This window comes from Harpegnathos saltator, unplaced genomic scaffold, assembly GCF_003227715.2.
Source record: "Harpegnathos saltator strain DR-91 unplaced genomic scaffold, Hsal_v8.6 scaffold522, whole genome shotgun sequence".
NCBI lineage: Eukaryota > Metazoa > Arthropoda > Insecta > Hymenoptera > Formicidae > Harpegnathos > Harpegnathos saltator.
Genome location: NW_020230341.1, coordinates 816,525 through 828,561, shown reverse-complemented (window position 1 = coordinate 828,561; position 12,037 = coordinate 816,525). Strand labels below are relative to the sequence as shown.

Genomic DNA, 12,037 nt, shown 5'->3' with positions numbered 1-12,037 from the left:
GAATCGTTACTACGCCAATCTGGAAAATTCATCATTGCCTCGACTCAGTGTTGTAACAAATCGAGAATAAAGACCCTCGCGCTGTATTCATTCAATATAACGTCGGTCTTCCAAAACTGATTGAATCTGAATGTGGATCGTTACATGAATCATTCTTGGTACAACGGGAATAAACGAGATAACTCACTTATGATCATGCTTGCTGTTGTTGTGCAACAAGTTGGACAGTGCCTTGTCCAGTAGGCCACCCAGGGTAGCGTTGGCCTTGTTTCTATACCCTGGCGACGGTAGCTGGTCTCGGTTCGACGCAGCTGAGCCGGACAAGTGCTCGTGGGCATTCGAGGAGTACGAGTCGTCTCGCTTGTCATCGCCGAGGCGATCCTGCTCGTCGTCGTTGGTCCGTTGGCCAAATGTGCTGGCTATCAGACTCTCGCTCTCCCTCATCCGCTGCTGTATCTTATCCCGCAGCTTGTTGTTGTGCTCGAAAGCGACGTCCAAGCTGTCCTCGTAGCCCAGGTTGTCGGCTCGCGACGCGTCCGGGCTGGCTGATCTGCTCGACCGCTCGCTGCCGCGCGTCCGGTAGCTCCTCTCGTGGCCGCTGTACATCTCTTCGCCGAGTAACTAGGATGTCCAGATAAAGCAAGCGTCACGTATATTGCAGCACGATGCCCCGTCTTTTTATCGGGACGACGATAAAGAAGAGAGGAACAAATGATAGCGAAATTGCGACACATTTTCCAATGATAGAATCTTGCGCTTGGTCTTTTATAAAGGAGACGACAGCAGAATTTCTAATGAGAATTGGCTTATAAATTATGCACCCGCGAGATATTCTTGGGGATTTTACAGCGGAACATATTTATGGTACGGCCCAATTCTCTCCTCAACAATCGACAATGATTCATTTTTAGGTGACCAAGCTACTTCGAGAGGACGTCGTTCGATAGCACGGGAATGTCATTGTCAACAGCTGCGACTTTTCTCTCAAAGGTCCCAACTTAAATTCACTGTTTGTATCACTGAAATACCCGTTTCCGTGTCGCAATTAGATAGACAATAATATGTACACGTACACGTACACACACACACACACACACACACACACACACACACACACACACACACACACACACACACACACACACACACACACACACATATGCACATCTCGTCTACGAAAATCGTAGCGAGCGCTTGATTTATAAAAGTATCGTCCAACAGAAAGTGCCTAAGAAATCAATACTCACTTGATTCACCGATTCCAACAGACTGCCGAGGCTGTTCTGGCTCTCCACGTCCCTCCATCGGTCTCTGTTGACCCTGAAGCCCTGCGGCTGGTCGTCTCGCCTGTGATAGGACTCCGTGTGGTCTAGCTTGATCTTCTTCGCGCCTCTTAGTTCGTTCTCGCTCGTGGCCTTCAAACGCGAGCAACACTCCACGAAAAGCTCCTCGTCGAAGTTCAAGATCTTGCCTTGCCGCGGCTCGGTAGTTGACTCGATCTCTCTCGGCACGTCCAGGGCGTTGTCCTCGATCGCGTCCGTGGGCGCGATCGTCACCACATCCGACCTACGACCCGACGACGGCGACCTGATGACGATCTTCTCTCCGGAGAACTCGCTCGTCTTCCTGGAATTGTCCTCGTGTGAGGTGCGCTCTTCATCATCGTCATCGTCCTCCTCTTCCTCGTCTTCTTCCTCGTTGTTGGAGCTGCTTTCTATGGAGCTGTCGGGAGTCTCACGAGCAAACAACGGCGACATCCTTCGCCTACCAGCATCGTCCTCGTCGTCGTCATCCTCTTCTTCCTCCTCGTTCTCGTCCTCGTCGGACTCGCGGGCTGTCTGAGAATTTCCATCGAGGACCGTTTGCTCGCTCAGAGCCGGCCCTTCGTCTGCTAGGCTACTGTTGCTGCGCGATGACGCCGTGGCCTCCTCGTTCTTCTTCTGCGTGATGTCCTTCTCGCTCGGCCGGTCGTCTTCCGCGGGAATCTCCTGCTCGAACGCAGGATCCCTCGCCGATTGCCTATAATCTTCGTTAGCATATCCTTTCTTCTTCTTACAACTCGCCGACGCTCTCGTCTGATGATCCGATGCTATTGGCAAGTTATCCTGATCTTCACTCGCGTATTTCGGAGTCATCAGGTCGTGGTAAGATAGGTACTCGTGACCGGTGTTCTTGGCGATGGTCAGATTCTTCGACCGGTTCCGCGACTCGTTGCTCAATCGCGCCGTTTCACCATCTTGCGCCTCATTCTTTGTTTCCTGATCCTTCAGGTTGATGAACGAATCATTCTCAAAGTCCTTCGTACTTTTCCCCTCCGTTTTCGTCTTACCGATTTTGCCTGTCGCGTTGGGATCCTGTCGCTTGCGAGCCGTCGAGTCCTTCCTCGACTTTCCACGTCCGCTGCTTGCCTTCATCGGATCCTGATCATCTAAATTGGCGTTTTCCCAAGCGTCACCCTCCTTGCACCGTTTGGTGCTCTTCGAATTACTCGAGCGATCCGCATCTCTGGGCTCGTAGAGCGTCTCCCGCTCCTTGGAGGTCTCGCGAACGTTCTGATCGTTGAAGAGGCACGACGAAGCGCCATTGTTCTCGAATGCCCTCCAGACTTTCTCGTCCGCCTTGCTCTTGCTCTCCCTGCGTCTATACTTGAACACGTTGAACTGCGATGGAGACGAGGAACGCTCGTTTCTCGCGGTACCGTCTCGCTTCTTACGGCAGCTGGAGCCAGTCTTGAACTTTCCGTGAGTGTCGTGGCCGGCTCGAAGATTCTCCCAGTCGTTGGCGCTGGAAAGACTTCTCTCCTTCGCTCGATTCCAGTCCTCCTCGCGGTGCCTGCCGGATTCCTTGTCCTTCTCGCTCACATGGCCATCTTCGAGCTGACTTCTCGACTTGTGCGTCTCATTAGCCTCGTTCATGTCGTCATTCTCGTCCGAGAGGACCGGCGATTCTTCGTCGAAGGTCTTCACGATCCTCTCGTCCGCCCTGATCTTGCTTTCTCTGCGCTTTCGTTTGGTCGGGTAAATAGGCGACTCGGCGTGATCCTTGGATATCGTTTCGGGAGCTTTCTCGCGCTTCTTTCGATTCTTCGACTTCCCGTGAGTACTGGAGCTGCTACCCCGGTCGTTTTTCTTCTTCCTGCCTGATCGTTCGGTGTCCTTCTTCGCATCGGAGCCTGCATGCCGTCTCTTCTCTTTCCTGTGATCGCTTTCAGAGCTCTTCGTCGAGTTACGCATGCAGGATATCGCTTCCGAAGCGCTTCTCGACATGTCCGAGTCGTCCTCCGACCGCGACACCCAGTCGTTCAGCACCTCCTTCACCTTGTCCGCCTTCTCGCTAACGAACACTCGGCCGAACACACTTTTAACGATCTTGTTCTTGCTCGAAGAGGCGGTTTCGTTCTTATCTTCATTCTCACTGTCGCTCGATAGCTCAGTGATCTTCACCGTAGCCTTCTTATTTTTGCCCTTGAACGCCTTTGATTTTCTGCGGTCAGCTTCTCGTTCTTTGTTGCTCGATGACTGGGACGATTTCGACAGCTTCTTGTTAGGTGTCTCCGCCAATTGGATCGTCGTCTTCTCATCGCTGTCATCTATTGCCTCCCGAGATGGTAGTTCGTGAGAACTCACGACGGGAAGCGACTTGTCATTGGACACCACTTCGTCTTCGCTGTTCTCCGATTCAGACGACAGCTTCAGTTCTTCCACTTCCTCCGTTTGGGGTCGTTCGCGAATCTCCTCTTCAGGAGATTCCTCTTCCAATTTCGTCAGCTTCTCGTCCAACGGTTCTGACTGATCTGTCGGCCTCTGAATCTCGGCGTTTTCATCGACCGTTTCAGATTCCACCGATTTCAAAGCTTCGACCGTGGTTGGTACTTGCGACACATCGCACTGAGCTTCCTCGATAATCTCAGACGAAAGCTCAGCTGGAAGCTCGTCAGTCGGTTTAACAGCAATATTCTCGTTCGTTTCCTCAGCTGGAAGCTCGTCAGTCGGATTAACAGCAATATTCTCGCTTGTTTCCTCAGCTGGAAGCTCGTCAGTCGGGTTAACAGCAATATTCTCGTTCGTTTCCTCAGCTGGAAGCTTGTCAGTCGGGTTAACAGCAATATTCTCGCTCGTTTCCTCAGCTGGAAGCTCATCAGTCGGGTTAACAGCGATATTCTCGCTCGTTTCTTCAGCTGGAAGCTCGTCAGTCGGGTTAACAGCAATACTCTCGCTCGTTTCCTCAGCTGAAAGCTCGTCAGTCGGGTTAACAGCAATATTCTCGCTCGCTTCCTCGTGACTTGGCTTATCCTCCAATTTCACGTCGTCGGACGTATCGACGATGTTGTTTTCCTCTGACGCAACGTTAGACCCTTGGCACTCTTCATTTTTCGTTGATGCGATGTCAGCTATTTTAGCCTTTAGAAGTTCCATTTCTTGCGCCAACCGGTCCTCGGGAGTGTCCAGCTCGGTGAGCCGTAGCTCGTTCTTCACTTCAGCGTTTGCTTCCTCAACGTTTAGATCCTTTTGCGCGAATTCCGACAAACTCGATTCACGCGTGTGATCTTCAACGGTAGGCAAGAATTCAGTGTCTGGCGCCGAAGAATCGACGAGACTTGGCAGAGCAGCCTCTTCAGCGGCTTCAGGGTGAGACGCGACCTCCCCGATCTTCTCTTTCGCTTCGTCGCGATCAGATCTCGTCGACACGGACACGGTGCAGCTATCTGTTTGCACGGGAGGATTATTCGCGACCTGTGCGACGTTCTTCCTAGGCCTGCCTCTTTTCGGCTTAGAAGGCTGCACGTTTGTATCGAGATGCTGCGGCTTGCAGGTCTCCTCAAAGTGCTCTTTGGTATGCGAACTTAATTTTTGATCCTTGAGTTTTGATTTTTCGAGTTTTCCTGCCTCTTCGACGACACCGTTCGCTTCGCTGTGCTGCGTTTCGGGTTCCGCAGCAGCGGCAACACTTGTCGCGTTCGGAACGACTCGATCTTTCAGTCTTGGCCTGCCACGTTTTCTACCGGACTTGGTCAGCTCTAGTTTCGATGGTTTTACAACTGCCTTGTCCTCACAGGGTGGGTCAACGTGCTTCTTGTCGTGCAACTCCGCTGTCTCTGGCAATGCATCCTTGCCAGTCTCTACATCCGCTTGGTTAGATCTCGTTTCCATGTCGCGGTTATCGGTTATTTCATCGCCGTTCATTTCTATAGAATTGTCCATAAAGTACATGTCGACGTCGGACTCGTCGTAGTGTTGGACCCTTTTGTTTCTTCTGAGTCTTAGACTGAAACGATTCGAGGACCTGTCGCTGTCGAGCGAGGATACCGTTCGATCCTCGTCTTTCCCGTCGTTATACACTTTGGAGAGTTTCCTCAGCGTGCGCCTTGTTGTTTTCGCGGGCTCCGTGGGCTCCTCTTCTTTGTCGATGTCGCAGATTGACATCTTGATATCCTCCACTCTCTCACCCAAGTTCTTCATGGCCGACTCGGCCTGGTTTCTCGTCTGAGCGGAATTCGCGCGAGTTTCTTCAGGTACATCCTCTGCCAGTTCTGACATTTTCTCGATCTCTTTCGTCGTGCTACTTTCGCAGGGTGGTGGTGGTGGAGGAGGGACCAGTGTAACATTATTGGCCGAGTTTGGCAGCTCGTCGGAGTCGATCTTGGACTTGTTCAACTCGGGACTGTCCAGGATCAAATGTTCCTCCGCCAGATTCCTCTTTTTCGACTTGTTGCGTTTCTTCTCGCCGTGTCGGCGTCGCGTCGAGTTCTCTTCACCTTTCGGTTGGATCGATTTCTTGATCGGAGTCGACGACGCCTCCGGCGGCTGCGGTGTCACGTGGTCGGTCAATACGTACTCGTCGTGGCTCATGTTCTCGGTGATCTTGCAGATTTCTTCGTCCAGCAGCTCGTCCTCCAGCGACTGCTGCCTCGTCGCTCGGATATCCATAAGAGAATTCATCGATTCCGCGTTGGTAGAGTAAGCAACGTAGCTCTCGCTCGATTCCACAGAATTTCCGGAGGGTTCTCGTGACACATCTTCCGAGACACTTCTTGTCTGTAAATAGCTCGTTTGATAATTTTTCCAATCGTTACTAGTCTCCCCGACGCTATTCTCGAGCATGCTGTGGCTGTTGGCCAGCTCGACCTTCTCGACCTTGGCAGTCTTCGACATTTGCGACAAATGGGACTGCGACTGCGTGTGCTTCTTCAGGGAGCTCTTACGGGTGAAGCTGGTGGCGCACACGTCACAGAAGAATCTCGCCGCTTCCTTCGTCAGCTTCCTCCGCTTCTCCACGATGAGGATCTCGCCAGTCTTGGTATGCACCACTACAAAGTTACCAGCGGCGCGTTTCTTCGAGGACACTGGGTCGTCCGGCGAGTCGCAATCGTCCGATGCTTGCTTCAAAATGGTGGGCGAGTCGTTGTTCGTCGTAGCTTTGTCCGTCACCGCGATAGTCTCGTTCGCGTTTTCGTTCAGCTTCAAATCCGAGGACTCGGTCAGGTCGAGTTCTCTTTCGATGTTTTCCAAGACTTTTGTGTCCTCCAACGAGGCCTGGATGTCCACTGGATTGTTGATGTCATCCGTATCGGAGAGATCCAGGTGCTCATCGAGCAGCGACTTCGTCTTCCCTTTTGGCTTTCGTCTGTCGTCGTTCAACGCCTTCGGATCTGCGACGGAGGAGTCGGCTAGAGGCTTTTTACCAGCTTCTTCGGTGTCCTCCTGCTCCTCCTCTTTCTCTTCCTTCTTCTTTTTTTTCGCGAAGCGCTTTTTGCGAAAGTAGCTGAACTCGCTAGTGCATGAGCTTTCAGACAGGTCATCCGTGCTCTCGGCACCCTGACCACGCAGCCCGGAATCGGCGAGATCCTCGTTCGACGACTGCTGTTTCTTGCGAAACGCGGATCTTACCTTCGAAGATGCGGTAGGCCCGATCGAGTCGGAAGAACTCGATCTCTCCAACTTTCGCGTGCTGGATTCCTCCTTCACGGCGTGTTTCTTCGTTTCATCCGGCTCTTCGCTTTTCTCGACCACGTTGGGAGTCTCGCTGACTTCGCCGGACTCGTCGTTCGCGCGAGCCTCTTCGGGAACGCTGCCGCCGTTCCAGCGACCGTCCTCGGGCAACGATTTTCTCTTTATGCCACGTTTCTTCGCGCCCTGCAGCATTTCCGGCACTTTGAAGTGTTCCAAGCTGACGGATAATCCGTTGGAGTCTGCGATATTAGGTTGTTCGTTAGGTTTTGAAGTGACTTCGGCAGGCTCGTCATCCGGTAGATCGAGATGCTCATCGGCTAATGACTTCTTTTTTCTACCACGCTTCTTCTTCGTTGTTTTGGGAGGTGGCGGATTAACGGGGTCGCCCGAGTTGGCGATTGCTTGTGTTTCATTGTGTTTTTGAGGTGTCGCTTCCACTGGAGACAAGGATTTGTTTGCGGAAGCAACTTGGTCCTCGCTCATACTATTGGCGCTCATCGAATGCTGCTCATTGATCGATCCCAAAGGCTCTTCCTCTTTCGTAATGGATGACGAAGTCGATACTTCCACTTTGTCACTCGTAGAGGGCTGGAAGCTATCTATGGCAGTATCTGCTGGAAGAGGAGCGAGGAGTAAGGCGGGTTGCGATTTTCTCCTCGACGTACGTTTAGAGGAAGACTCGCTCGGGTCACTGTGACTCTTCTTTCGTGTCTTCTCCGCAAATTTTCCGCTTTTAGCATTCTTTTCCGATGAATCGGAAAGGAATGCTAAGCAGGTCTCGATCGAGTCTCCCGGCTGAACGTCGTTAATGCTGTTATCAGATGTAATTTTGTCCACGGATTCTTCAAGGTTCGTTGTTAATTCCTTCGTATCCTCGCAGGCGGTTTCTGGAAGATCGGCGGATTTCTCTGGAATCGAGTCGTTGTAACCGTTCGCAAGAGTCGAACTTGACGGCTCTGGCACATCACTAACTGTTTTATCTACGATACTTGGAACTTTCTCGATCTCGGGGGCCGCGTTCGAAGTTTCTGGAATTGCGTCGTCTTCCTTCGAAGGTTCACTTTCAACGTTGGATGCTTCCTCTGACTTGTGAACGAGTGCGACGACGTCGTCGAGCCGAAGGTCTTTCGCATTTTCTTCAGCATGTTCCTCAACGGCTTTCACCGCTCGGCTCTTGCCTTTCCTCTGCGAGCTCGCGTCCTCTAACGATCTCTTCCTGGATTTTCTCCTGGATCTTCTGCCGTTTTCCTTCTCCTCGACTTTCTCTGTTTTTTGCATCACGTCTGGTGAATCGGGAACTTCCGTCGAAATATCTGCCGTTGCTGATGGAACCTCACTCGGCATTTCCGTTGGGACAGTCGCCTCTTCGTTCAATGTTGGTTTATTCTCGCAAGATTCGATCGGTGAATTCTCAACGACGTTTACGTCACTCAACTCCTTGTCCACGTCATTGTTGACCTTCATTTCATTATCCGCAGCACCGTTCACCTTGATTTGATTCTCGCTCTGGATCTGCGTCTCAGTCTTTCCCGTTGACTTTTCTTCGAGGTCGTCCTGAATCTTCAACAAGTCGGTCGGGCATTCGACATCAGTGGACGTGTTCATTTCATTTTTACTGTTGCTCGCTTCGCTAGGACTAGTGCTCTCTCCGTTCTCGGTCAAAGCCGGCCCGACCTCGTCGAGAATGCTGGTCAATTCGTCGGCCGCGGTGTCCAGCAGAGAGCCAACCTCGCCCTCCAGCAGGGCGTCTTTCTGCTTAGCTATCTTCGACACGATCTTCTCCAAGAAAGAACCACCTTTACCCTTGTGCTTCCTTCTGGATAAATCGAGAATGATGTCGTTAGCCGGTGACCGCGCCTTAGTGCTCGTCACTTTCGGCGACACGTCGGCCTTCTGACTGGGAAAGGCGTTTTCGTCATCCTGCGCTTCGCCCGGACTAGGATGGTTGTTCCTTTCAATGTCGTCGACTCGATGATGGCTAGCGGTTGCGTTCGCCGTCACGACCTCGTTTTCCGACGATTCGTCGCCCTTGGCGAGTACCAGCTCGCTGAACGAGTCCACAGCGACCACGTTACCTTCGCCCGTCGGCTGTTGCGCGACACCGTTGCGCGTCAACCGGTCCGGGTCATTGTCCAAATTGGTGTGCACCGTCAGCACTACACTCTGCTGCGCCTCCACCGGGATATTCATGCCCTCGGTCAAAATGCCGATGACGTTGCTGAGTGATCTCTTCCTCGACGCTCGCTCTCGACGCGTTCCTTTCCTAGGACGCGCCGCTTTCAGCTTGTGGACGTTCATAGAGGCTTCCAAAGAGTTCTCCTTGCCGCTGTCGACCGAGTTGTTCATCTCGAGCAGATGACTCAGACTCAAGTTCATCATCGCTGAGTCCAGGTGCTCGTCAGAATTGTTGTCGCCCTCCTGGCACTCGTCTTCGTTCATGTCGAGCTTGTCGACCTTGTCAAGGACCTTCTCGACTTCCTTTTCAGCCTGCTTATCGCCGTACGCTACATTTTCGTCACATTTTCGAATCGGCTGCTCCTCCAGTGCACAGGCGCTGTCGGTTTCATCGGCTGGTTTCTCAAGCGATTTGTTTCGACTACGACGTTTTCCCGACGATTCGCTCTCCTTTCTGTCACCTTCGACTTCCGCGGAAGGTTCGGTCGATCGCGAGTTCGATCGAGAGCAAATGGACGACGTTATCGCCTGCCTGCTGTCGATCTTACCTTCGATATCGGGGTTGTCGCTGGCAATCTCCTTCGTCTTCGCGCCCACTCGAACGTCCCCCCCTTTTCTCCCTTGATGAGCTCGTTCGCTCGTCACTGCGTTGTTAACCGCGTCCTTCTCTAGACTCGCTTTCACCTTATCCTCGGCCCTCTTCTCGCCGTTCCTCCGAGACGATTTTCTAATTGCATCGAGCTTCTCCTTCTTGCTCGAGCTTCTTGGGCCGTCCAACTCGTAATCGAGCTCCCGTGCGCTTTTCTCGCTTGACCTTGGCGTCAATTGGCGGAGGTTGCGTTTCAAGCCACTGTCGCTGGTCGCGAGCTCCAAGGTGTTCAAGAGATCCTCCTTGCTGGCTGAGCCCAGCAGCTTCTTCACCTCGAAGGGGATGTTCGGCAAGATTACGATGTCTTTCTCCAGCTTGCTCCTCGAGTTGCTTCGAGTCTCCTTCGTGGTTTCCTCCCTCTTCCATTTGGAGTCTGTCTTGCCGATCGCCTCGCTCTTGTTAGTCTCCTCCTTCTTGTCGTCGGCATTGCTCTTGGTGGGTGAGCTCTTCCGGCTCCTCACCCTTCCTTCTTTCGGTGTTTTCGAGCTATTCTTGGAAAACGAGGTCTCGTTCTCCTCAGTCGTGTTGGTTTCCCTCCGCTTCGCCATGTCCTTCTCCTCCTTCGGCCTCCTCCCTCTCGTTGGCTTCTGCTCTCTCGCAGGCTTCTCCAGCACTGCCTCGAGATCGGTGTCAGTCTCCATATCGCTCTCCTTCTCCCTCGACGTTGAGGTGGACTTTGTGGTAGCTCGTGATATCTTTTGCTCTTGAAGGGACGCCGCTGGAGTCACGGGCGACAAGATCGGCAGGTCGTTCGTCGATTTATCGACGTACTCTTCGTTGGAGGAAATTTGCACGGCCGGCTCCAAGGTCGGCATCTTGTCGCTGTCCGACGACAGCCGGGTGACTCTCCGCGGTGGTTGAAGCTCACTTCTCTTGGCCGGCTTTTGCACTGTTTTCGGCTTCAGCTTCGTCTCCGTCAGCGTCGTCTCGGCAACTTTGCTGTGTCTGCCCTCGTTCTCCATTTTCGAATCCGGTGATTTCGCCGGCGAGTCCGGCTTGTTCGGATTACGCGCGAACTTGCCATCCTGCGTGCGTAGCTGCGACTTCGCCTTGATGGAAGCGTTCAGCGACGCCACGGGGTCCACGGGACGTTTTCTCTTCGATGTAACCTGCGACAATTTGTTTTTGCTAAACGTTGTCAATGTTTTCTTGCCGTCAGTACTGACGTTGTCATCCTTGTCGGTCGCTCTCGGTATCGTCTTCGCGTTCTTTGGTGTGCTCTTTGGAGATGATACCTCCTCGCCGCTCGCGTCGGCCTTCGTCTGCGACGTGACGACGCTCTTGAACTTCATGGACTTCTTCCTAGCCTTGAAAGTCGCCAACTTGTTGGCGCTTCTACTTGGAAGTCGCGACGAGCTTCCGATCGGGCCGGTCCTCGTCTTCACGTTCCTCCTTTTGCCGAGGACCTTGAGCCGGCCCACGACTTTCGATCGTACGGCTCGCTCGACTAGGTCGGAAGCTCTGTCGGTCTTTGACGAGCTCTCGTTGATCTCTTTGGCGTCCTTACTTCCAGTCCCCTCGGTCGCAGCGCTCTCATCGCTGCCGTCATCGTTCAATTTCTTCTTGTCGTTCTCGTGACAGTTCCTCACGACGCTCTCGATCACCGCGGATATGTTATCGCTCCGGCAACGATTCCGCTGGATCGACTTGGCGTTCTTCAGCAGTTTGTTCCTCAGGGCCGCCTTGTTACGCGAGATTCGTGAAGCGGACGAGTTGTCGCCGATCATACGGGGCCTCGTTCGAGTCTGCACCTGTTTCAACAGAGTCCAAAGCGCTGCTACAACGAGCGACGATATCGGCGGTTGCTTATCACTCAGCCCGACGAATTCAATCGTAACATCGTTGCGACGATTTCATCGGGGGCATCCGAAATTTTTATCGTTTCAGAATTTCGCCAAAGCTGTTGCTGTATCGCATTTCTCAACGTATGACCTAATACTTTTCACGAGCTGATGCTTTGCTTCCCGCAGAGTCTGCATATTGCAAGGCGACTCGTGGCTCAAGTTCAAACTACGTACATTGTAACATTGCGCATTTACTTTGTAAATAATTTATATCTCACGCGAGATATGTGATGAAACGCGGCGCCTTGTTCGCATTTTTGCCCATCTCTCCCTCACGAGACTCGGCAAGGAACGAGATCGGAAACAATTCTCGCGGTTTTGCAATTCGAGCCCACGGTCCTTTCAACATTGCACACTGTTTCCTTAAAGCGTATCGCTTAAATATACAAATACAGAGGATCATACGCGGCAAATGAATT

General features: G+C 52.6%; 1 protein-coding gene across 2 annotated transcripts in view; it reads right to left on the bottom strand.

Moving 5' to 3' along the window:
* The window catches only part of LOC105182481 (serine-rich adhesin for platelets), a 39,431-nt gene that overhangs the window by 6,195 nt on the left and 21,199 nt on the right, over window positions 1-12,037 (bottom strand). For both annotated transcript variants that reach the window (XM_025302996.1, XM_025302997.1), the window contains exons 7-8: window positions 1,248-11,525; window positions 188-621 (exon numbers count right to left, since the gene is read on the bottom strand). In XM_025302996.1, coding sequence (XP_025158781.1) covers window positions 188-621; window positions 1,248-11,525 — 10,712 coding nt within the window. The remainder of the gene's footprint in view (window positions 1-187; window positions 622-1,247; window positions 11,526-12,037) is intronic.